Source organism: Colletotrichum paranaense, assembly GCF_030867605.1.
Source record: "Colletotrichum paranaense strain IMI 384185 chromosome Unknown Scaffold_8.1, whole genome shotgun sequence".
NCBI classification, from domain to species: domain Eukaryota; kingdom Fungi; phylum Ascomycota; class Sordariomycetes; order Glomerellales; family Glomerellaceae; genus Colletotrichum; species Colletotrichum paranaense.
In genome coordinates, this window is record NW_026848966.1 from 1767660 (window position 1) to 1793815 (window position 26156).

The 26156-nt window shown below is 53.2% G+C and overlaps 5 protein-coding genes across 5 annotated transcripts; 3 read left to right on the forward strand and 2 right to left on the reverse strand.

Moving 5' to 3' along the window:
- Window positions 1-1798: 1798 nt before the first annotated feature.
- On the forward strand, window positions 1799-3261 carry CPAR01_10425 (aromatic prenyltransferase; the record flags this gene model as incomplete). Its single annotated transcript, XM_060494686.1, has 2 exons — window positions 1799-3075; window positions 3132-3261. 2 exons carry the CDS (start codon window positions 1799-1801, stop codon window positions 3259-3261), a joined length of 1407 nt encoding a protein of 468 aa, XP_060346868.1.
- A 2072-nt stretch (window positions 3262-5333) lies between these two features.
- CPAR01_10426 (uncharacterized protein) lies at window positions 5334-6529 on the reverse strand (the record flags this gene model as incomplete). The annotated part of the gene is made up of 2 exons (XM_060494687.1): window positions 5334-5559; window positions 5637-6529. The coding sequence occupies 2 exons, from the start codon at window positions 6527-6529 to the stop codon at window positions 5334-5336; spliced, it is 1119 nt and encodes a 372-aa protein (XP_060346869.1).
- Window positions 6530-12840: 6311 nt separating this feature from the next.
- Window positions 12841-12942, reverse strand: CPAR01_10427 (uncharacterized protein; the record flags this gene model as incomplete). Its single annotated transcript, XM_060494688.1, has 1 exon — window positions 12841-12942. The coding sequence occupies one exon, from the start codon at window positions 12940-12942 to the stop codon at window positions 12841-12843; it is 102 nt and encodes a 33-aa protein (XP_060346870.1).
- A 4415-nt stretch (window positions 12943-17357) lies between these two features.
- Window positions 17358-20299, forward strand: CPAR01_10428 (uncharacterized protein; the record flags this gene model as incomplete). Its single annotated transcript, XM_060494689.1, has 2 exons — window positions 17358-18858; window positions 18921-20299. 2 exons carry the CDS (start codon window positions 17358-17360, stop codon window positions 20297-20299), a joined length of 2880 nt encoding a protein of 959 aa, XP_060346871.1.
- Window positions 20300-24004: 3705 nt separating this feature from the next.
- CPAR01_10429 (uncharacterized protein) lies at window positions 24005-24916 on the forward strand (the record flags this gene model as incomplete). The annotated part of the gene is made up of 1 exon (XM_060494690.1): window positions 24005-24916. The coding sequence occupies one exon, from the start codon at window positions 24005-24007 to the stop codon at window positions 24914-24916; it is 912 nt and encodes a 303-aa protein (XP_060346872.1).
- Window positions 24917-26156: the final 1240 nt, after the last annotated feature.

The window sequence follows — 26156 nt, forward strand, 5'->3', positions numbered from 1 at the left end:
GATGTGGCTCTTTTCCTCTCTTGTCTCCCGCGCGGCCTCGGGCCGTGGCAGTGCAGGTGCGCCTGCGCTTCTCCTTCTCCCATGACCACTGGTTTCCATGCACAAGCCAACGAACCGGCCTAGCAGCTTCTTTCAGATATCAGCTCCTACTTATCATGAAGCCACGCGGAAAGAATAAGTTGGCAGGACGTCCTAGATTGGGCTTCTGTAGTCGAAATAAGCCGAAGGATCCATCTTCCCTACGCAAATAATTCTCGCAAAGGAGAGGTAAAATTGTAATTCCACGAAAACCCGGCCGGTCGAAACATTTCCCCGTAACCCATCAATACAATTTACGCAATTTCCAAGATGGCAATCCGGTTGCTTGATGGGCATTGGATGCAACCTTTCGCTTGCTTTCCTGAATTCGAGACCGCCGGTCATCCCCAATAACAGCTATATCTTCCGCATTGAGTTCTTCCCGCATGAGTCTCCCAAAAGCCGTCTCCAGGTTGCATTCTTTTGCAGGTTAAACCGATCACCTCGGCTAGTGCGCCCCTCTGCGGAAGCTAAAGTCCAGACTGTCTCCAGCCATGTCCTTCTCTGTAGGTAGATGCCCGAGGGCGGACCTTTCATCTCATCTTCCACCCTTCCAGAGAAGCCTAGGTTTCGAAGCTTCTCACACACCCCTCGTCTCGAAAAGCATGTTCCATTTTGTTTTCCATCCTCCGGGTGTCCGGTAAGATTTCTTAGCCTACCTTCTCAACAAGGAAAGATGCGACCAAAGCTCAAGAGTCTATCTCGATGTCTGGTACCTGCCAAGACCACACCAAGCTGCTACTGCGTAGGACGGCGTTAAACGGTGTTTCTCTCCTATCTGCGCCTCACCGACACACTGACACTGCGGTCTTGGCCTTGGGTTCTGCTGGTTGTGACAGCAGCTGTGCTTTCGCAGAGGCAATGCTAGCATGTAGCTGTAAGTAACCATGTGCAGCCGCAGCCCGCAGCTTGCATTTTGACTGACTTGTTTGTCAGTGCGAACGATGTGTAGCATTGTTTCCATTCGCGTACGGATTACTTCGTCACAAAACACAAGCTGCCATCTTTGGCCACTTTTCTTTCGGTAGTGACGCCAGAAAAGACACCTTATCCGGCTGAAGAACGAATGCGAAATATCTCCAAGAAACGCGGGCCCCTCTCGGGCCCGTTCTCTCCTCGCAAAATAGGCATGGACAAGTTCACGTCCCGATTGACGTCTCCGGACCACACCACCGGATTTTTAGCGGGTTCCTCTCGTGTGGTTGCCCAATATGGCAGTCCGGCAGAGGGGGGACCATGAGAGAGTGTCCGTATTCTCAATGCAACTGACCGGCGGCCTAGGAACACCCTTTGCTTCACTTGCTCTTGACAGCGGACAACCTCCCCGTCGACCTTACCAGACGGCTGGCCTCACTGCAAAGACCGAGTTAACTTGCGACTGGCAGCCATGCGTCCCCGGACTGCCACGCCCTCGGCAGGGTCCATATGTTGGCCCATCCTGTCTTCACCAAAGTCTTGGATTACCGTTGTCCCTGCAGAGCACCGGCAGGCCGTAACAACCCAGCCACCTGCGCGATGACAGACGGTTTCAGGATCAGCCTTGAGAGAGCCGCTTGAGGCAATCGCAGCTGAGTGTGGTGCTCTGATGGGTTGGAACTACCTTATCAGAGATATAATGTCCTGGACAGTCTTCCCATTTTCTGGTTTTGGGTTACCGAAGAACAAACTCATCTCGCAAACACTTCTCTAATACCCATATTTGCATCAGCTCACCGCAATAATGGCTCCCACTATGGCAGCGTCCGCTTACACGGCCACTCCCAGGTCACCCTTCCCTCTGCAGCTCTCCCCCAGAGCCCTGAGGTCACCGAGGTCACCCATGACCTTCAGTCAGTCCGAAGTCCTGTCCCCTCGGGCCATGGCTAAACAGGAAAAGGACCTATGCCTTCCGGCACAAGGCTCCATCTATATTCACAAGCCTGACCAAGACTTTTGGAATGTTCGTTGCGCCGAGACTCTCGATGCTTTCATGAAGGCTGCCGGCTCTTACACGCCGGCTCAGCGTGCCGCCCACCTCCAGCTTCTCTCGGAGATCATCATCCCGTGCATGGGTCCTCACCCGGCCACGGCCCCGACTAAACCCCTGCTCACCGCCGACGGCTCTCCATTCGAGCCATCGTGGAACATCACCGACTCGGGCTCCTCTTCGATTCGCTTCTCATTCGAGCCCATGGGTCGACATGGCGGCTCAGCATCAGACCCATTTGCACAGAAGATCATTCCTGCAATCCTTCCTGCTTTGCGTATGGTATCTCATGGTGTGGACACTCGGTGGTTTGAGCAGTTCATGTCCGCTCTATTCCTGACCGAGGCGGAGTCAGAGACGGCTCTCTCCAGACTTCCAAAGGGAACTCGTGCGCCAACGTCGTTCCTTGCCTTTGACCTGGATGGCGCCAAGGCTGTTTTCAAGGCATACTTCTTCCCGGTCCTCAAACACATCGCAACGGGTGCTTCGACCGAAGACATTACGTTTGACGCGATCCGCACCTTGTCACCCCGGGGCGCCGACCTTTCCCAGTCTGCCAACGCCACGGAGGAGTACTTCAAGAATTGCCCATTTGCCATTCCGGTAGAGATGATCGCCCTGGATTGCATCGACCCTGCTGAAGGAGCCCGCGTCAAGGTATATGCTCGCACCCGGTCAAACGCCTTCAACGTCGTCCGTAATGTGGTGACTCTCGGCGGGCAGATCAAGGACGAGTCGACGCTGAAGGGCCTCGAGATTCTTAAAGGCATTTGGCATCTACTTCACAACGAGGCAGAGCCTCACGACGATGATTGGAACAAGGAGCCAAAGATGGTGAACACTCTCCACAAGGGCATCTGCTACGGCTTCGAGCTCAAGCCTGGCGCGAAGTGGCCCGAGGTGAAGGCATACGTGCCGCTTTGGCAATACGCCGACAGCGACGCCGTCATCTCAGCAAATTTAGCCCAAGCCTTCCGTTCCAGGGGCTGGGCTGTCGCTGAGAAGTACCAAGATGACATGGCTCGTTGCTTGTAAGTCGACTTATGTGCCTCTCTCTCTTTCATTGAATACTGACTTATTTGATTAGCCCGCGTTCGGACCTGAGAAAGACCACAGGAACGCACTCGTACATCTCATTCGCCTACTCTGAGAAGAAGGGCGCCTACCTGACCATTTACTACTCCATCAGGCCCCAGGACTCATTGCTGGCTTTTTGAAGGGGCAGAGCACGACTGCAACCGGGACTAATTGCTTAGGATTGGGGGCGTTTTTGCTTTTCTTCTCACTTTCTTACTGTATACCTTTTGCTCGCGCCCAGAGGCATAATATTCTGAGCACCGTTCCCTGACATATGTGGCAGACCATGAGATTGACGGTGACCCGAACCACGAATTCATATACGTGTGTCTAGGACAGACAGATTTGGATGACAAGAGACATAGACTGACGGAATAACCCAAGAAGTCAAATTAACCTTTTCACGCACAACTCATACTTTGGTCATGCTGAAATGTTCGTCTCTTGGCTGCAAGGCTGAGAAGATCGTGAAAACGTGTTTGTGTGTAAGCGTAAATCCTACTAAAAGTTAGTTCCTCGTCTTAGGCTCTAAATAAGTCAGACGACGCTGGCCTGCCGCAGTTAGGGACTGCGACGGACATAAGAATAATATAGTCGGCCGTACACTGCGAGAAGGTAATACCTCTTCTTCTCCTATACCACGGGACTCGACGCAGTTCAGAGTACCCATTCCTGGCGAATCTTTCAGGCTATCCAGCTGCGCGATGGAATAAAGTATCGTGTGGACCCGAGATAACTACCTTATCCTCATTACCGCCATCCAGGTGAATATAGAAACAATCTTTATACACAATGAAAAGCCCTTGTATGCTCCCTATCCAACTCCTTGCTCGTCACCATACCACCACAGCAAGTGTCCGTCCAGGTTCGACGGATCAGGTCGAAACTATGCTGCGTGGTGGAGTTACTTCAAGCTTCAACAAGAAAAAGACGACTGGTGGTGAACTCTTCCCACCCCACGCCACCCCCTCCCTTCTTTTCCGTCTTATTGTTACATTGCCATGTATCGATCGGGTGTATCAGACGCAACACGCATTCATCCGTGGTAGCAATTTCTGACATCGACTGCCTTCATCCCCAATTCAACTACGCTCCATCCCAGCCCGGCGGAGATTATGTAACTGCACAGTAACCCGGAAGGAGAGTCCTACTACCGAATTAGCTTTGATACCCGGTAATGAAGGTGGTGGTGGTGGTAAGCGCCAGCACCGGGACGACCGGGAGATACGTGCGGACGTCAAACGTCCCGACTACACACAAACAGACCAAGTGAGTGACGAAATCGATTTCCTGCTATTCATCTCGATAAGCAACCCTTTCACTACTCATATCATAATTACTATCCCTTTCTATATCAAGGTCCTTCTGAGGTATACACGTAGAGAAATATACTCTGTTTAATAGATATCAATGCTAGTGATAATAACGGTGGAACTGCTTGTCGGATGTGTCGAGCGGAAATCGACCTTGTCACCCACTTGCAGACACCTCCCGGTAGAGTTTTCCATCCCATGGCAACTTACTCCCTCCATCATGCGTTACCTCGGGATGAGATGTTCCCGCTCCTCGACGACTGAGAAGAGGTTTCCTAGAGAGAGAGCTTGGACTTCATATAGGCATGTGGTGTAGCGTGGGACTGGTGTAAGGAGAAAGGGGAATTACGTCACTTAGCCGTGTGTCTACACGCGGGCTTCCTTTTAGAAGCTTGGTCAGACATCACGGGTAGGAGTGAATACCAATATGGCTCGCTTAGAGGAATCAATTCAAGGAGTGTAGGTTTTTGAAAAGCCTATGAATACAAATTCGAGTCCCCGATGCTTTGCTTTACGGCTATCATGGCGTCCATTTGATAACAATAACGCTTGGTGGGAAAATGAGAGTGTATGTGTAGACGTCCGGCACACGATCCGTCTCCGAAAGAAACACATCAAAAGCATCCTGTAAGACGCTCTATGTGTGTTGGGAAAAGATTCCTAATTTTTGCCAGTCCCGTTCCTAGAACCAAATCGAAGTAAAAACAAAAACGCCACTTCTTTATGAGATGTGTAGTTTCCTCTCTTGTCCAATTTTTGGTGGTTCGATACGTGATTTCTTGTGTTGGTTATTTTTTCTGCAAAGCAACGATAAGGAGTAAAAGGAAAAGTGGTATCATCAGTTTCGCACGTGAGTTGATTTTCAAGTTGAAGTTCGGTTCCAATATGATGTCGCTCTCCTAGACCTGAGCTGTCTCGGTCTTGGTAACGTCCTCCTCCTCGTCCTTGTAAGGAGGAAGGTCGGCGGACTCAGCCATGAGTTCGGACTTCTCCTCGACGGCACCGGCCTCGCGATGCGTGTTTCTGCGGGCACGGCGGCGGCAGTGACGGCGAGCGAAGGGGGCCTGACGGCGGACGAAGACACGCCAGAGGCAGACGACGAAGGTACCAACCATCATGCCAATGCTGAAATGTCGTATTAGTGGATCCGCGGGAAAGGGGGTCTCGCGACCGGGGGGTACGGGGGAAAATGGAAGACTTACATGCTAACACTGACGCCAGCAACAATGCCGATGAGGATCGGGAGCAGGATGTGGGAAGTGATGTTCTTAGCCAGCTGACCCCAGGTGTGGTGGTGGTGTCTCATCTGGCCGGCGTTGTGAGAGTGGTGTCCGTGACGGTGCTGTCCGCGCATGCTTCCGTGCTTGCGGCCTCCGCACTTCATGCCACGCATGTTTCTCAAGATGGCGGCGCGCCATCTGCAGTAGAAGGTGGTGCAGTCCTCAGCAGGCGGCTCGTGATCCTCCTCTTCCTTGTGGGACGGGACGGAGGTCTCGGTTTGCTCGACATTGCCGATCATGAGGCTTCCAGTAGGGGACTTGATGAGCTTGACCTGAACATTGGGGACGTCGGCGACGAAGCTGTTTCCGACCTCGATGATTTGGAGATCAACCTCGACGAGCTCAAGCTCCTGCTCGTTATCCTTGGCGATGGGGCGGACGCCCAGGCTGTAACCCAGCTGAGGGGTGTTGGGGTCTGCGTTTTGAGGGTGCTTGGTAGCGGCCTCTGCGAAGTCGGGAATCTGAGGAGCACGGAGAGCCTTGTACCACGAGGCAGGCTTAGGGTAGAGCTCAAAGTCGTTGACGAGGAGGTGGTCGACGCCGGTGGTGTCGGTTTCGATGGAGAAGGTGAGCTCGAGGTGGTTGTCGAGGTCCGTCATTGTGTGGTAGCGGCCATCGTGTTGACGCATCGTCAGGGGGCAGCCGGGGCAATCGACCTTGACGCGGTGGCTCGCAAGGCCTACATCTGAGGAAGCCTCCACGAAGGGGAGGGTTTTGACGATTTCGTTGTCGGCTTCGGAGATCTCGGGGACGATGACGAAGGCTTGCGTGGCCGTAATCGCCAGGCCAGCGGCGGCGAGGGATTTCAACAACATATTGACGAGGTCTGTTGTCTTTCAATCTATTTGTCGGCTGTTTTGATGTCTAAGGGGACGTGTCGATTGGGTCTGTTTGGTGATGGGAGTGTTTTGTTTCGACAGAAAATAGAGTCGAAGTTGATCGATAGGTACGGTAAGGAGAAGGGAGGTTTAGATTTTGAAGTTGGAGTGGGAGGAGAGGTGCAATGACATGAATGCCGTGTCAATGGGTTAAGGTGGAGTAAAAAGGGACCTGAGCAGCAGCAGGCAGAGTGGTAGCGTGTGTCGGTCACTTCGTAACCACGGTACGCAGGGCAGGTTGCGCTGACGCAGCCCAGTGGTACGGGCCTCTACCCAGTAAAAAGATGGAGATCAGGTGCTGCAAGTGGCGTTAGTCTGCTGGGTGCGTGGGTGCCCACTGCTCGGGGAGAGACTGAGAGAGAGACTCACCTCAGAGAGGGGCAATCGGGGACAGCTTGGGACGCGCTAAGGTGACGGACCGGGGACGACACAGGGCAGGACAGGTGACTGGGCTGTCTCAATGGATGGGGGATTCGCGGGCGATTGCGTGTGCGGCCGGGTGGTGAGTGACTTATTCGGAACCTGCGGAGACGAATGGGGACTTTCCTCGGTGCCTGCAAGCTTTCCTACAGTCTTTCATGCCTGAGGCAAACAAGGGTCATGCCGTAGCGCTGCACATCCCTCAGCCCGATTATGTCATTCGTCCCTCTCCTTCCCTCCCAAATCCATTCTCTGTGCCTCTCTTCCCTTCCTGTCCAGCCGTAGAAGCCCCGCGAAAGGTCGATCGGTCTGCCTCCTCAGGCACATCTCACCTGGTCCTCACCTTCCACTCGCCATCATCCACTCGCCTTGCTCGCCTGTCCAACATCTCCACTTTTATTTCCCTCTTCCACTTTCCGCTGCCTCCGTGCCGGACCACTTTCACGCGGCAACGGGCAACTACCAACGGGGGCCAACCTCCCAAGACTTCCAATACACGTATCGAGTCGCATGGCATGAGCGTCGTCCGTGCTGACTATCCAGAAGGATACAGGAACTCTCCCCCCAGCTCCGATGGATCATGTGCTCCTGCTCTTCTGTCTCTTTGAGTTTTCGCCTACCTTGTCTTCCTGTGCCTACCTTGACGCATCAATGCTGAGCGCGCTGTTGCTATCCTATCCCTGCACCAAGAACATGTGCTCCCTTCTTCACAATGACAGGCTTCAGCACGAGCGAGGAGTGAGCACTCAGCACCCTAATTACTTGTAGCTGCCTTCATGACGTCTACGGTGTGTGCTCGAGTCCCTTGCCACACTGAATAGTTTGGTCCTTGACCGAGTAGACGGGCCGAAGACATTGGCAGGCCTTCTAGTTGGGTGAAAGACGTGGTGAAAGACGTGACTGACTAGGTGCTGCTTTTTAGTCTTGTTAGGTACCAAGATAAGGACTCGCTGAGCGGTGTTATTGATTTTCCATCGTTGCACCGCTAGGTCACTCCTCAGCCAAAGCCCTGCGGCGCGCCTCAGAGCAAGGGGTCTCATCCGGGTCTGAAACCCCGTCGCCGTATCATCGTGATACAGAAAGTCACCAAAGCCCACCCCCAGGTCCCAAAAGACCTAGCTAGCCCCCCTTTTTTTCTTCTTCTCCCTTTCTCTCTCTTGCTGTTCGCCTTGTGCAAGTTTACCCCTACGCTGCTAGAATGGAAACAGCTGTTCTCGCTCGGGCTGTGCTGTTCCGAACGGGTGGGTTCCGGGCTCGAAAATGGTTCATGTTGGTCTCAATGGTTCGGTCTGGCCGTTGAATGTGCCCCCAGTCCTCCCCAGATACTCAGCAGTGGCAGATTTTGACTATTGTGGGCTCTTTTGGTTACTAGTGTAGAATACCGAATGCAAATGGTCTCGATCTCGTAAATGAGAAGTGAGTGCGGCGCCTTCCGCCGCCTATCGGCCTCCGAAAAGTTTCCAGGCCGGCCGCCCCGGGATCGCCGGAAATTGCACATCACGCAATCTCCATTTTCCACTCTCCGGACTCTACCGACTCTCCGCTCCGGTGCGAATTTGTCGTTTTCCGCCGTCTCCGCCGGTCAACTTCCGCTTTTGGTCCAATCCAAAGGTAGGTAGGTAAGGCAGAAAAGCAATAGAAGGGTCGCTCTCATCTCGGTTTCGCTCATGAACGTAGTGACGATTTGCCTGCTCAATCTGCCTTACCACTTTGATCTCGAGAGGTTCGAGCCGTGTAACTTGTTGCTAAATACGGGCATATATAAGGCTAGGCGCCGTGCTCGCGTATCGCTCATCGGCATGAAATCTCGATGAATTGCGGTCCTCCTGAGAATCTCGCGGATTTTCTGAGGTCTTCACAAACACGGGTGGCAGAAAGCTTCAAGCCTTCCGGTCCGTGATGACTTCCGTACTATTGTACTCGAACTCATAGGAAGCCCGACGATGCCCATATCGAAACGTAAGAGCACTGTAACATGGGCTCGAGAGAAGTCTACATAATCCCCGATGAAATCTTCACAGTCCCTGGATCTATATCAAGGCATGAAGCTGGTAGAGAAGAAGAAGTCTTTCAAATCGAGATTCTTGCCGTATCTCCCATTCAACTCAACCTCACCCTCTCTCCGATTTCGTCATATCAGCATCTGCATCAAGCACTTTTACCTAGCCCACGGCAAGAATGACCACGTATCGGACACAGTAGCTTAACCTGCCATCCAGAAGAAAAACACTTTAGCAATAGTTTGAATATAATGGACCCAAGTGAGCATCGCATCGCCCCCCAACTCAAACCTGAGGCTAGCCAATTCCAAAATAGTTGAAGGGCACCAGAGAAGTGAATGTGCAAAACTCAGCCGAGGAGAGCCATCACAGCGAGAGAGTTACAGGTTGCCCAAGGTGTAGATCTGCTCTCACGGGTTCCAAACGTCGAATTTGTTGACTGCACGGCCTGCCCGTAAGGCAATGCAGGGTTCTCTCAGCCGAATTTCGAGCCCAACGGGGCTGGTGAAGAATCCAAATTTAATATCATTGCGAGTCACATGTCATGAGAGCCATGATATCACGCTCACGGCAAGTCTACATGTGCTATTTGGCACTTGCTCACCCCGAGCCTGGGAGACAATCTCTCTCAGAAGATATAGAGTACTGTATGTTTAGCCGCCATGGTTGGCAAAGCCCCTTGAGGCATAATATGCTCTGCTCTCGATTGAATGTATACATTTCCATAAAGATATCTATCAAGATGTCTGAATGTCAAGGCTGATGACAGACGTGGAACAAAGTGGTGTTAATCACCATCTTGTTTGTCCCAGTCGAGCTCGTCACCTTTCTCGACGTGCAACATTACGTCTGAGGAAACGCCTTGAGATTTGGCGACGAGCCTTTGAAAAAGCTTCGTCAGTATCTCACGATGACCGGCGACAGCTTGTGTGGTAACTGAGCAAATGATACGAAACCTTCTAGATATCCATTACCCAATATCCACCCGGACTCCTTCTTGGCTTGCGTTCGTCTGTCATCTTGGGAAAGTATCACAGCTGGGAAAGAGCAAGGTTCTCAAGGTCGTGGGCAAAACATTGCCTTTCCATGCACGTCATGAAGCAGCTGGAAGCGACGAGAACGGGCGAGGACATCGTCTTATATATGACTTGAGGTGAGGTAAATCACCGGACCTAGTTGGTGAGAGACCACCCGTCACAACGGGCCCAGATTCGAGATATCTTTCAAGATCATGAGCATTGCCACGGCCGGATCATGTAGTGAAGGTACACACAGTTGCCATTCAAGGCTGCAAACGCTCTTTCAGACAAGTGCGCCAGGTGTCTCTGTGAATTGAGGATGTGTAGCGGGATAGGCTAGCTATGCGCAAGGGGCAATATTAGAGCTGGATAATTAAATCCCAAGATTCGGCCGTGAGTGAGCCTCAACGATGTCATGTTCCGTTCTTTCTTCTCGTAGTCAGTAGGTACATCAGCGAGAGCCTTGTCTTCGTCTTCCTGACGTCACGCTGCGACACTTCAGCAGCAGTGTTCAATACAAACCGTATCCCAACTTTCGATATCTTTCTATCGTCATCGCTAACCACCGTCTGCGGACAATCATCCAACGTAAACGGTGATCGCAATTACCTTAATCCGTAGCTATCAGCGGTCCTCAACTACGAGTGAATCATCTCTCATCATACGATTGGGGATGATCACCTTGACAGACCCACGCCAGAGAGACTAGCTTGCATAGCGACAAAATTTCCGTGTAATATTACTTTTGAGTTTCGCACGCGCCAAGAAGTCGCCATGTATCAGCTGTCAGAAACCTTGATAAATGATGCCAATTGCTGTTCCTCTTAAGCAAAGATTAATGAAGGGAGAAGAACAAAGTCAGTCTCTAGATGCCTTGACGACGGTCTGTTTGTGCTAAACGCAATTGGAGATCCAGGACCCGTTTGGGCATGCACAACATTTAGTGCGTATCACGGGCAAGGGGATCGAGAATGCGACTCAAGCTCAGAGATTGAGTTTTCTAGAAGATTATAGTCAAGCACGCAAGCTAGTTAGCCTGACGATTCGACATGATCGACACTTCGTTGGAATGCTCGCCGAGGCTGGAGATGAGATTCGGGGACCGGCATGTGGATGCCACCAATTCGGAATCCGGAAGAGATGTACATCACTCATAGCTGTCAGTGTGACATTTGAAGCCCCTTTAATAACCTGTATAGCAGCAAACAAAACCAATTTGCCGGGCTTCGCTGGCGAGGCGAGGAATGGGAAAGCCTGTCATTGCGGTTTATTGCAAGCCAATGACCATTGTTCAAAGGGAGCAAATGTTGTTGGGATCTGTGTATTGCGTTGCGAATAGATAATGTGCTACCCACTATGATATCGAGATGAAGATCCCGAGCCTTGTAAAGGCATCTCCACACCGGAGGCTAGTCGGCGCCGTGGGGCCGGACGGTTTGACGTTGACAGTTGGGCACGGGAGCTAGCGAGCTGCCAATTAGAGGCTCCCTCAGAATTGAAGGGTTATTGAATTCAAAGTCAAACTCCATCATCGCACTGGCGCTTATATGGTTTGCCCTCGGAAGAATGCAAATCGCTTCTGGCGGCTTTTGTCGGAGATGACGTGCCGGTCAGATAGGGACGACCGAAAATGAGGTCAAGACTGGAGAACGTATCGCCCGTAATGCAGGCCGAAAATCTTTCTTCGCCGTGGGAAATAATGGCCTACCTGCGTGACTGGCGGCGCATTGTTTCGTTTCGTCCCAAAGTTCCACGTGCGGATGAGGAGTCGAGGACGGCTATTCAAATTCTGCGGAGATACGGGCAGTGGAAGCAGTCATTGAGTTTTTCTCTTCTGCTGATGTGAAGCAGAACGCATCTAGAAATGGCTGCCTCGGTAGCAGATGGGAGGAGGCATAGACCCTGAGCTCAAGCCGCGTGGGAGGTAGGCGTATGGACAATGCCGTCGTGTGCCTGAAGTTTCTCTCATGCGGCCTTGCCGTCGCACACTTCCGTGTTCAGCGTGCCTGAATCCTATGCCGAAGCGCTCGTCTGGAGTCAAAGAGGCAACAGTGCTTTGCCGATACCCTCAGCGCATGCTCGCAAGAGACCCATAGGTGTTGACAAACCGACAAGATTGAGCCGAATGCACCAAAGATAGGCGTGCCAATGACTGCCCTTCTTTTGCAAGCGGCGTCGTTCCTTGTCAGAGGATCGAAAAGGGTCCATGGCTCTAGGGCATGCAATAGGGCATTCTCTTGCTGGTATCTGTATCCATACTTCGTACTGACCTGGGCCAATTGAGGCCATTGTGAGGGATAAAGAGATCTGACCCTGAGCCCTGTTCCATGTCCGCAGCGTGGATGCGACAGCTGAAACGCGTCTAGAACTCGACGTTGGACCTGCAGTCTGCACTGCTGTAGCCTGTAAAAGGAAAAAATGCATCTGCGGGCGGGGGGAACCAACTCGGAAGGAGACGCCGCGCCGCGTGCCAACCTGGCGTGGTTCTCTGTGCCTTTCTTGTCGCTGCACCACTGGTTGGACGAGTCGATCCGGGACTCAGGGTTATCTCGATGTGTGCCGTGGGATTTGCGACAGGAGGCGACCGATGTGTTTGTTCAACCCCTTGGTCTGCAGTTCTGCGCATGCAGTGGCAGCGGTCCGATGGCCATCAGGTAGGCCAAGACCAAGCAGGTCGCAGAATGGCGTTTTCGGTACAGAGATGCCGGGGCAAAATTCAGCACGCGGTCGACAGATCGCGTAGAGGGTGTTCCTGCAGGCGGAATAATTGCAGGAACTCTGAAGCTGCACACCGCAGGCAGACCCCCGCTCAGCTGCCTTTAAGGTAATGCTGATCAGCGTTCTCGTGCCGGGAACCTGGGGTCCCAAGGTGCAGGGCGACAGCACAGGGCGAAGGTAATTGAATATCCATTCTTCCGCTGGTTGCGCGGGCGTATCAATGGCAAGCGTATCAATGGCAAGCGTTTCTGTGTCGTGGTCCTTTTCAAAAGACACCTAGGTCACAGGGTTGGAACGTAAGTCGTTATTCTGATAATCGGCAGCACAGGAATGGTATTCTGGTTACGCAAGTCGAGAATCATTTCAACGGAGAGTCGCCGATATGCCCATCCTTCAAGGGCCACAGTCAGGCCATATGCCATGTTCGGAGTATTTTCCTCTCATTTTGTTCTGTGACAGACATCAGCTTAAGGAACGTGACGTTTCAATTCGTCCCGTCTCCCTGATTGGGGTGGCGGTAGTAGGTAGTAGGAGGCGGTGGTCGCCCGCGTTGATGAAGCTGGCGTTGAGATGGTCCCTTGAATGCTGTTGAAGACGAGCCGGACGAAGGTAGGCATTGGCAGAATATCTAGACACGGAGCGCGATAATTCGACAATGGCAACTTGAAAGTGGAAGCGGTGGGTGTCTGTAGCGTACGTTTTGGGAATAGTTCCCCGGAGTTGAGCATCAAGGGGCCAGCAACCGAGGTGCAAGTGGCTTGTTCCGGTTGCAGGTCGGTTCGACTTTGCTTTTTTGGAAGAATGCACACCAACGGCAACTCTGACAGGTGCAGAAAAAACGACGAACGAGACCGAACATGCCGCAGTTTGCAGGAACACTGGAGGAAGAGGTTGAATTGGGGGCTGCGCCGAGACGGATGGTTCGAACGATATTGTTGCGATGCCGAGTCGGGCGTTAAACTTGTCCAATCGGTCATTGTGTTCGACGAAAAAGTCTTTCCCATGGCACTGGAACTTTGTACAAAAACTTACGATAGCCATAGAAGACCACTTGAGGTTTTCTAGATCCTGGAGACTGAGGGACTGAGGAGGAACGAATTGGCTGGGTTGAGGTTTCCCCCAGATCGGGCCATCTGGACCGCTCTTGCAGGGATTGAAAGGGTCTTGAGGTGCGTGCCTGCGCTAGTGTTTCTGGTTAAGCCTGATACGCTCATCATTGGCCCACACCAGACCAGATTGACCCACATGTGAACTACAGAGAGCAGGGGTTGGCCGGAGAGTGACCCCTCCAGCCGGGGCAGACCAGCCAGCAGAGAGGGGAGAAGGAAAGAGTCGAAGCAGGAGCGTTGGACTAACACCTGCCTTGCCTGCGTTTGAGACGGCAAAGTGTGAAGCGAGCAACTTGCAAGAACGGCCCGGTGCAAGTCAAGACTTCGCCCATAGTCCTTCCTCCTCCTTTCTCTCAGTCTCTCTCCCCTGCCACCCCTGTCATCTGCAGCCAGGATGGCAGCGGCGACCAGGAAGGACCAGGAACGGTCGTGTTAGCGTCAGCCACAGCTCCCAAGATGAGCCGTGCCTCGTTGAATCCTTTACCCATCTGCCACTTTGGGATCTCGTTGTCCCCAAAAATGAACCCAGTCTGGAGCCAGGGGCAGCCCTTGAAGACATGCCATCAACCTTTGCAGCGACGGGCGACTTGGCTTTACAGCCTTTGCTTGACTATCGACGCCTCACTCGTGTCCTTTCCTGCTTAACTTACCTTACTTACCACACTCATATTAGCACTTCCGACCAAGGCACGTGCAAAGCAAAAGGTAATCAACACAAGCCGCAAGGGGGAACGATAGCACCGGACGTTGGTACTGACTGAGACGAGACCTTTTCAACGGCCTCTTGACTCTCGACCAACTTGGGCAAAGCTGGGCATGTTGGCGTCACTCTACAACGGCCACACCCCCACCCGTCATTTCCCTGCACAATACTCCGTTTTTTGCCTCCATCCTTCAGATATCTTTGGATACTTCGTTTGCGCAATCCCGTCCCAGTGCCCCACGTGTGTGCTTGTGCTTGCTGCACCTGCAAGGTACGTGACCATGTTACGGTGAGATATCCATTTCAAGGTACTTTACATGCTTACTGCGCTTCTTTACATAGCATACTCGTACCGATAAAGACGGATAGCAACACCACTACGCTCGCTTTCGGCGCATTATCCGGACTTGACCTGGACCTGCAGAGGGGAAGAGGCAGAAAAAAAAAAGGACGAAATTTGCAGTGAAGGTATGTACGCAGTACGAGCAGCAACAGCAAGGGGGGAAAGGGTCATAGGCTCGCAAAACACCGACTATCACCCCTGGTCTTTCGCTCTCTCTCTCTCACTCCAAAAGTCAAGTTCCGTGCCGGTGGATGGTGGAGTCTTTTCTCTTGCACCGATTCTGCTGAATGGGCTGTCTCTCAGGCCAGACCATCCCCAGTCCACGTCCCAAAATCCCACCCCCGTCCGTCTCTAGACTCTAGATTGGGATTCAGACCCAGCCCAGCCCGGCCCTCTTCTGGCAGTCTGCTTCCACTCGTTTTTGATCTCTGGGGATCCCTCCTCACTTCCTCTCTAATCCCTCCTGTCCCGTCTCGACCGACTCCTCTCTCTCTCTTTTCTTCTTGACTTCCACCTCGGGACCCCCTCCATCAACCTTTCCGTGTGGTTGTGACCTTTTGCCGCAGACCAGTCGAGTCAACCCTACCGATACTGGTTCTTGTAAGTCGTCGCTTGTAGCTGTCACATACGGGTTGTCCAGCCAGGCACGCGGCCCGTCCGTTCTACTGTCCCTCGACAGATCAGATCCCGTCACGATACGTACATCTGTGTGTCCGCCGACCAACCAATTCAATACACACAGACACAGACCCAGTTCACACACACACACGCATACTGCGTACGCACACCTTTCACTTCTCGACCTTCTTTTCTTCTTCCAATCTCGTCGACTTGATCGGCCGCCATTGGTCTTTTCTTCCTTTTTGCCGCCGCCAACCGGACATAAGTTTTTGTCTTGAAGACTAACTGCCGCAACCCGTCCGAGAACCTCAACAAGGCCTGCGTCATTAACCTCTCTGACCCTCTTTACTCTCTCGCGACTCTCCGTCTTTCTCTCACCGGACCGTCGCCACGGGATTCCTCACTCCGCCTTGGAGCAAACGCATATCATCGACGCTCCGTTACCCCACGCGACCTCGCCTGTCAGTTCGCACATCATATCACCATTGAATCCACCACGGGCCTGCTTCTTCGCCTGATTGTCTCTTGATCTCCAAATCTTCAGACGTCAGTCACTAGGTCCCCCCCGGAGACAACCTGCCTCCCCGACGCCGGACACACCCTGTCCGTTCCGCCCGTCTGAAACACTCTCAGTCCTTTCTACAGCACCGCAAGACCCATCGTGTGTCGTGCACTCACCCGCGCTCGTCTCACCCACTCGATTTCTCTTCACCCATCCGCCGTCAGAGTTGCACTCTGCTGCTGCTGTTGCGCCGACGACTGCGTTGGCCCGTCTGTTTGTCGAAGCATTTGCTGCTAAGACGCGCTCTTGCCATTGCTCCGACGTCGATGCCATCACCTTGTAGTCATTCTCATCACCGCAGTCGCTCACTTACTCAATCACTCAACCAACAAACCCGTCCGCTATCCAAGGCCGTCACAACTGCATCCCAGCTCTCTTCATCTCTCTATCAAAAGCAATCACAAATCTTGCCTGCTGGGCGAATCACGTCCGACAAAGGCCAAGTCTCGAAACACCAAATGTATGTACGTGATCCTCTTTGGGACTCCCCCTACCCGTGACCCGGCTGTTCAGGTGTTCCTTGCTTGGAGAGGGTGCGGCCGACTTGAGGCAACCCTCCCGAACCACCGGGAATCCTCTGTACCTGTTACTGGGGGGCCAGTTTGCCTTGAGTGGCCGTGCTGCTTCTACTCTCTCTCTCTCTCTTCCGCTTCGCCTCTCTTCCTTCCAAATCCCCTCACACTTATCCGGTGCTGACCTGGACTTTTGTACCATAGATTGTCCAACGCGTCTTTTCATTCCCTGCCATCCTAATTAATCCATTTAGCAATCTGCTATCCTGCTACCTCAGTGTACGCACTTCATTCCTTCGCCGCCTTTTCGTTCCGTTCTTTTCCTTGGCCAACTCGCCACCCTACTGCACTTCAGCGTCGCTCTAGCTTCGATTCTTCCTAATAGGCCTGGGTCCTGTTTTTCAACCTCACGCAGTTACACCGCCTCGCATAAGAGCTGAGCGGCCATTCATTTGATCTAACTCTCAGCCGCTCTTTTCTATCCGCGAATCTGCGTCGTCTGCTGCAAGTCGCATTGCCACCGCGAGCCTATACGAGTGTCCCCTCGGACAATTCCAGCTACGCCACCGCATCACTTAACCATTGGCGACCCGCAGGAACCACGGTTATAGAAGCTGCACCTGGGTGATACCGCAGAGCGAATGGTCTAATTGTCGTGCCTGGACGTACAGGCATCTTGGAAAGGAAAAAAAAAACAAACAGGAAGTCAGGAGGAAAACGAAACTCTGATGTCGCTGGATCGAATTCACGAGTACTAAATGAGTCAACCCCAATATGGAAGAGATATGGATCGACCGCCAGTTGCAGGATCCGTCAAGCGGGCGAGGGAGCGGGCTCAAGCCGGATTCCCGAGGGAACAGTATTCTCCGCCGAGCGCCACGAGGTTCCCGATAATGGAAGAAGATCCAGACAGCCCCACGGATGTCTCAGACCGGCGTCAAATCGTCGAGCCGACACAATCACGGATACCGAGACTTCAACTACCGAATGGCTTGCAAAATAAAGATGGCAGCCCCGGGCTTGCCATCTCCCGACCGACACAAATTCCACAGTGGCCGCTGCCAGGACCGATTCCGTCGCCCGTGAACAACTCCGATGCGGAACCCTATCGACCTCCTCCGGGCCGTGGACCACCGCCGCAACGACCTCCGCGCCCAAGTAGAGTACCCTCAATATTGGACAGTTCCCGGGTCCAGGATCACACTCCCGTTTTTCAATATACCCCACAAAGCGGACGAGAATCAACGCTGAGCCAAGATGTCTCATCCGCACCGCTTACCCCGTCATCAAGACACACGCAATCATCACTTTCTTCAGTCGGATCGATTCCAGACTTCCCTTTGCCATCGACTCTGCCACCCGTCGCCGTGCCACAACCTGCAGTACCACCGAGGCGGAGCGTAACTTTGGGTCCTCCGCCGTCCTCCCGTCGAGGCGACTCATCGTTCTATTCGAATGCTTCGTTCGTCTCGCCGATTCCCGAAGAGAGTCCTCGGTCGAGGTCCCACACCTCTTTCGCTTCCAGCGCTGCTATGCCCGAGAGCTGGGGCAGTCAATCCCCAGGTTTTAGTCCAGGGTATCCAGACGACTTCTACGAGGACGACGCGTATTCAACCGAGGACGAAAACAGTCAAATGAGCCGCGGTACAGGATCACCATATGGTGATGCAGGAGACGAGAGCAAACTTGTTCGGAGTGCTAGCTTGGGCAAGATGTCGAAGCCTTCAATCGTGATGAACCGAGCCCCGAGCAACGGAGACCCGATGCCGCAGGATGTACTCAATGAACAAGAGTCGCCGCGGCGGTCGCCAGTCCCTCCTTTCCAGCTTCCCGTCAGTCCTTTTGACGCTGGTACAGCTTACTATGAGGCTTCCAGCTCCTCAGGAACGGCCCCTACCACAGCGGCCACCGCCACGACCCCATCCATCTCGGCCAACGCTATGCTAGGCGCTTTTGCCGCTGCCAGTGCGACGGATCCAGCAGAATTGAGGAAGGTTACGCCGTCCCCCCGACCGTACGACCGCCTTTCGGCCATTCGACGACCACCCAAACTCGGACTTGACATGGACTCAGTCAGGCAAATGGAATCCAGGGGTAGCATGACGAGTTTACCGGATCTTATCAAACGAGCAACCCGCCTGGCTGCTTTGATCGATCGGGGACGCAGACCTGCCAGTAGATTCGAGATGGATGACGGTACGTGGCCGGACGAGAAGGCATTTGGGCGAGAGGGGGAGCAGCAGATGTCTGGCGTGTCTTGTAAGTCAACTTTTCAACTTTTGGATTTTTACCGCGTTAGTATTGGCTAACTGTTTCTTCAGCTGGCGACAAGCACCAGTCGGGCCTGTCTGACATGCTCGCTGCATTCCCGCCACCTGCGGCCACGACACCAAACCCCCCCAACCGTGGAAGCTGGTTCAGACGAGCCTCACAAGCCTCGTGGCCACTGGCACCGGGCAGTAGGGGCAGCACGCCTCAGCCTGTGACTAGAGCGATGGCGGCAAGAGGATCTCCGCTGGCCAGGCTCGAATCCAACGACGGCGAGTCTTCGACTAAGCGCCGTAGAAAGTGTTGCGGGCTGCCACTATGGGCCTTTATTCTCATCGTCTTTCTCATTTTGGGAATCATTGCCGCCGCAATCATCGTCCCCCTCGAATTCTTCGTATTCCGCAAAAATAGATCTGCTACTCCTCCAGCAGCGGAGCCGGCCCTGACCCAGTGCCAGAACCAGCTCAAGTGCGAGAACGGCGGAACAAACGTCGTATCACAAAACGTTTGTTCCTGTATCTGTATCAACGGGTTCACTGGGCAGACCTGCACCGTGGCCGGAGCAACAGGCTGCACCACCACCAACCTCTCGGGGAACTCTACCTCGACTAATTTTAGTAATGTCACTCTCGGCCAGGCGGTTCCACGACTACTGCAACAATCACAGACGAACTTTACGGTTCCTCTGGACGGTACCGATATTCTTGCGAAGTTCAACACGGAAAGCCTATCATGCATTGCGCAGAACTCGCTCGTGACATTCGACGGACGTTCCACTCGCACTGGAACTGTCATTTCAGACACGGATCTCAACGCCAAGGGCGCAATTCCTGTTCAGGTCATCACTATCCTCCCAGGGCAAGCGGCAACTATCACGATTGACATCAACGCACCGGGAGGTGTGATCCTGCCCTCGCCAGATATTGTTGGTGGATTCACAACACTCACAGGGCCGTTCCGTGTCACAACCATTCACGCTTCCAGCTCCACCATGTGGGCTACTATTCCAATGGTGCCCTCACCAACACCAACACCTGAGACGACTTCCTCTGTAGCCCCGCCGGCAACTACGATCCCGCCTACGACGATACCAACGACAACCACGTCAGAGACCCCTCTGGTCCCCTCAGTACCAGTGTCGTCTGCGCCAGCACCTAGCCCGACCTTCACGGTCACCGAGGAGACATTGGACTTTGCCCGTGTCTCGATTCTTCTCATTCTCGAGAGGCAAACCTTGATGGCGGCGACAACGGCACAGACAGTTTTGCAGCGTTTCTTCACGACTGCGGACCAGGGCACTCGGCAGCAAAGTGGCGGCGTTACGCCCGCCCAGGCACTGAACGTGACACTTGGCGGAGGCAACTCAGTGGACCTTGTCAATTTCCTCATCACCATCCCGGGAGGCATTCAGGTTGGCCGCAAGAGCAGCTGAGAGGTGAACACAAAAAACGTTGGCCGACTGCACGATGGTCATGGCGGCGTGGAAAAAAATGTACATAGATATGACGCTTAATGAGGTGACTCGGGGCTCCTTCTTTTTGGTTAGGAGCTCTGGGCGGTACGAGAGATGTGTAGGCACGCCGGCCGACCATGTTGTATAAAAAGATTCTGGTGCGTTTTTCTTATTTTCTACGAGCGGAGGACATTTTTGGCAACGCATAGCATCTCGTCGTGTGCAAGTAAGTAAAGCGAAGGCGTTGGAACTGAGAGAAGGAAGTCGAAGGAGCTATGCAGATACCACAGATATCAAATCAAGACATAATCACCTGTACACACATGACTGTATTGGTTAATGGGGTGAAGTGAAAACATGAAGTCGGGAAACCAAAGGGATGTGATCGTTTCAGTTAGCTTTCACGGTGTCAAATGACGTAAAGGTATGTAGTATATATGAGGGACAGAGTGTGTGGGCTGGCTGCTGGTCACGATATTGGCAGTAGGGTTTTGATAGGATGGAAATCCTTATGGGATGTCCTGGGCTCGTGGCAGATTGTCGGGATCGCCGCAGAGGGTTTAATCTCAGCGAACCAAGGATTTGAATCGGCGGGCCTTTGTGCCGTAAGCCGGCGCGGATTGTCTAGATGAACATCATTCAAGTTGACCGAGGTTTTTTCTTTTCTTTTCTTTTTTTGCAACGTGACTTTGTGCCCGCAGTCTCGGGTTGGTACCACGAGGGTCAATGGATGGTTCAATACCCGGGCTTCAAGACAGAAGTCGCGCAAAGAGGTGAGTACAGGCAGCGGGTCCCACATTTGAAGCTTTCGAAGGCAACGTGGTGGTTATCTTCTTCTTCTTTCGAACAGCGCGCCGTTTTCCCTCTCAGGTTAATTGATTGAGATGTTTGAGGAAGAGACTTGACGGAAGGCGTGGGATGGGCTTTTTGTTTTTTCCCCCTGCTCTACTTCTTGTGTTTCTAAGATTACGGATACAGAATTAAGATAAGATTATGTACGACTAGTGGAAGCAACTGAAGTTTTGCTAGAATGCTGTCGTGCTACGTTGAACCAAAAAGTAAATAACGTTTTACGCGACCTCTTGAGAGAAATCGAGGCTGAGCTGAGTCTTGACGACCGAAAGACACGGCTTTCCCAAGGTTTGTGCCAAGTCGCCGGAAGTTGAGATGGGCGGGAGCTTGGCGCTAGGACTGATTGTAAGTTCTTTCCAAGAAGTTTGCTATTTGCCTCTGGTTAGTTAGTTGCAGGTGGGCTTGCGCAAGAATTCGGTGTTTCTTGGCAAGCAGAGTTTGATATCTTTCGCGGTGGCCTGAGCGTTTCGACGTCTTTCTTTCTCGCCTTGTATGTCGAACCTTTAAACCATCTTCGAGAATTGTGTATCTGTTACAGCGCGGACAGCCGGCCTGATTTGTGTGTACGGATACTCCTCCCCGCTTGAATTCCTCAGTCTCGACCCTCGCCCACATTGTGGCCCTGGACTCATCGTCTGCCGGGGACCACAACAGGGTCGAGAATGGCGAAATTTGAAGTGCCCAGCCCGGTTATCTCAGGGTAAGGAAACATGGCCCCCGTCGCCGGCGGTAGTGGTTTTGGTAGCGCGGGGGAGAGAGCCCCAGGAAACTTCCTTAAATCTTTGATTTGGTGAATCCGTGTTCAAGGGCATGTCTCTGCTACAAGTGCCGACCTTCTGATATTCAGTTCTTAGTGGACAGAAGTCTCTCTCAGACTCACGCACACTCTGTGCCACTGTGGCTCTGCGCGCTCTCTCTCTCTTTCTTACTTTCCAAATTCCCAGGCACTAACAGATCCTCCTCTTCCCCCTTCTCCACCAAAACACCCCTGCGATTTCTCAACCCCCTTTCCAGGCGCAGGCGTGCCAGAGCAAGGGTTCCTGCATCGGTGCCAATCCTTCCCTTCCCAAGTTTCCCCCCCCGGTGGCCCACCCCTCCCCTCCTCCATCTCCTCCACCCGCGTGCCCTGCGGCGGTGCTTGCCAACGATGCCCGTTCGCTTGAGGGTTCAGAGTGGGTTTTCTCGCAGTGGATGAGGGAAATCTGTTCGAGGGTGATTGCGGCACACCATGAGCGGGCTGATTGTTCGGCGTTCCACAGAGGAGGGGGGGGGGGAGGAGGAGGGAGAGAGTGACGAAATGTGGGAATAAGGACTGGAACATTTCTCAAGGCTCATAGTCCAAAACTCCGGACTGAACTGTCAGCCAGAAAAGTGTTCGTCGGGTGGTCTTGAAACCCATCATCCGTTCTGGACCGCCCCGAACCCCTGAACTTGGTCTGTCAGATTTGCAGGAGAACGAACGGTGAACACTCAGAGAGACATGCCAGACACAGCCACACAGCCTCCCTCGTGCTTGGAGCAGACGACAGCATCCATGATCTATCAGAGTGACAGAGGAGGCTGCAAGAACGCGACTACGGGTCATCGTGTCGCAGTTCGGCGCGCGTTACCATGTCGGCTCACTTGCATCACATAGCACGCATCTAACGGGAAATAAGGTAAACTCGCCCGTCCCTCCCATCCTGCCATGCCCACCATCCACCTCGTGGCTCTTCACCCCTTGCTAAGAAGGGCCAGCTAAGCCCGCCCATTGAGGCTGTGGAGAGACGAACCATTCTCCAGAGACTGCGAGAGAGAGAGGGGGGGAGAGAAACGGCCAAGTGCGCTATGGATAAGCAGGTACCGTTTAGCGTAGATGACTCCCAGAGAGTACTTACTTTGCAACAGACACACACCCACATCTTTAGAACGCACTTGGGTCCTGAGAGTAGCAATGAATAGCAACAGAGCCCACTTGGCGCCAGCGGATGCCGCTGATGGCTGCAGCATCATTACTCTAATCCCGGCCGCGCCCTGTTGGGCCTGGCCTTGGAGCAGCAGCAAGAGGAGGAGGCAGAAGAAGAAGAGGCAAAGAGACAGAGAGAGACACCACCCAGTCGGGGACGGCAACTGGACCTGGGCTTTTGCTTTTTGGCTCACAAGTGGGTTGGCTGCTCATCCTTGGATGACCCCTTCTTTGCTCTCTCCCTCGCTCTCAATCTGCCGCCATCTCAATTCACCTTACCTTCCTGTTCGTTGGCTTGGCTGACTTTCTCTTCCTTATCCTCTTCCTCTCACTTTCATCCTCACTTCTTCCAAATTGCTCCTCTCGCGGGCCATCCTTCCCCTTCGCCTTCGCCTGACTTTTCAACCTCATTCGCTCCTTTACCTGTCTAGTCAGTCGCCCTCCGTCGAAGGAAGGAAAAGGTTTCCCGCTTTGGTTCTGTTCTTCCTTGCTACCTACCTATCCACCAGTCAATTCGTTTCTCTTTCAATTCTGGCTGCCCGTTCCTTCTTTTGGCTCCTGCTCATCTTGGGTTGTACGGCGCATTAAGACGACGCCAGCCTTCCTTACGTGGGCCGTTCCTCGACGCGCGCAGACATCACAGTCACGCTTCTGGCGTCGCCTGGCCTGGCTGACTCAACGACACACTGTTGGGATCCCTTTCACCTTCTCCCCGCAAGGCCTTGTGTCCGGATCCGGTTTGGACTTGCACTCTAAGCGGTTGAACCTCGACGTTCCCCTCCCCCCGGATTCAACTTCATCCCATCTCGAAATAATCTCAAGTAGCACTTCCACATATCCCCGGACAACGTAGACAGACCTCCACGCCGTCAACAAACCCGCCCATCATGGACTACAACCAGCATCACCACCCGTCAAACTCAATTGACAACGCCGCATATCCCGGGGACTCAAGCTACCAACCCGGCGGCCACCCTTCCAATTCTATCAGCAATGCCGCCTACCCTTCAGACTCATCCTACCGGCCGTCTGACCCGACGATGCCCACCGACGACAAGCTCGCTATGCCCAATGCCCGTTACTCCCAATCCTACAACAATAATCACAATGCCGCCCCCGGCGCCGCCAACAGCAGTAGCAGTACACAAGCACAAGCCCAATTCCCGCCGTATCCAACCAATGCTCCAGCACCTTTCCAGCAATCGCAAGGTTGGAACCAGGCGCAGAACCACGACCCCTTGTACTCTCCCGCTCGTGGGCCGATAGCACCGTGGACCCCGGATGGCATGTCAGCCGCGAACCCTAACCTCCCGCCACCACCGCCGTACGACCCCTCGAGGCCAGGCACGGGGACTACTAACCCTTCGACGCCTCGCGACCCGATATCACCAAACCCCTCAGAGAGTGCCCTTCTCAGCGGACAGCAGCAGCAGCAGAATGGAGCGCATTCCACGCGATCTCAGAGTACCTACACTAGCACTCCACAGCAAGCCCCCGCACCGGCGGCAGCTCACGTAGCCGACGCGGAATCGGGACAAGGGGAACGGAGCGGGCCGCGTGCCTACTTGCAATCGATGACGGGAGGGATGCCGGCTTATGGCAACAGTCCTGGACAGCTTGGCCCCGTCGCGCAGGCTAGGAAGAAGAGAAAGATGAAGCTTGGCATTCTCGCCGGCGTGCTCTGCGCTGTCTTGGTGTTCCTGATCGCGTTGATAGTGGGCGTGCTGGTCGGCATCGTCAAGGTCAACCAGAAGGATGATAAGCCGCCTCCGTCTAACGGACCGCCGAGGCTCTTTTAATTTGCCGACACTTGCACGAGTGGTACTCCCTCCGTTCCTGCGGCTTATCCAGCCCCGGTTTGAGAGATATTGCCATTCTGCCCTCCAGGTTTCTGGGCAACTGCCGCACAAAAGGGCGACATAACTTCACCGATACCCAACTTACTTTTTCCCAACATATTCTCTCACTCCTATTCTTCTTTTCTTTTGTGTTCATTACACCACCAACAAAGCTTGGTTTTGGAAAACTTTGATTAATTGGGCGTCGCTTGCGCTGGAGGAGGATGGATGGATGAATGGATGAGGAGGGAAGGACGACACGAGGAAGCGACGTTTAATGTCTTTTTTCACTTTCTTTACACTTCTCCTTTTTCCTCCTCCTCGGAAACACACGATTTTGGAGTAAAAATTTACGTGAGGAACGGATTCGCGGAGGGATTAAGAAACACAAGTGAAGCTTTTCTTCTTGATCCTGGGAACACCCCGATAGACGAAAGCTGTGGCTTTGCTGAAGAGCGGGCTGCTCAATGAGATTGAAATGATGTCAAGCGTTTATTTGTTCAAGACTTTTTGACTCGTGATCTTCGTTCTCAGGAAATCTCGTAAGATGCTGGAAATTGGTTTCCTTTGGAATTGGGGGGGGGGGTGAACTTTGTCCCAAGCTTGGGTATTGGGATCTGAGCATCGTCGTCTGTTGTCTATTAGATGAGAGACGAGAGAGAGTGATCCTTGGAGGTTCGTCGGCTCCTCTTATGGAATAATCCAATGTCATCGACACCAGAAGTGCCGCCCATGGCTTACTCAAGGCTGCATGTTATTGTCCCCCCTCTGCCTGTTCTCGCTTCTTTCTATGGAACCCCCACGCCCCTTGCTGCTGAATCCCCTTACATTTGTGACTTGGGAGTCATCGACGAGGCGGAGTAGATTGCTTGACCCAAAGACGACGTGTACTCGACCTTGGGTGCTTTTGTTCTCGGTTCTTAGTTTGTGCGTGACATGAGACTTTCTTCCTATGCTGGGCAGACAGGATCCTTCTGCTGGTGTGAGGTATCTGGCAGTGATAACTCTCCATCATATATAGATAGAAAAGGAGTTAAGGTGACCACCTTTAGGTTATTGGCGTTGAGAATGCGTCTTGTTCAGGAAAACACACAGACTTTGGGGCCGTCAGTTGGCCTCAGATGGGTGGAGGATGAGGGAGACGGTACCTACCAACCACCCATGCTGACACCGGCGATGGAATAGTCGCCTTTGTATATGT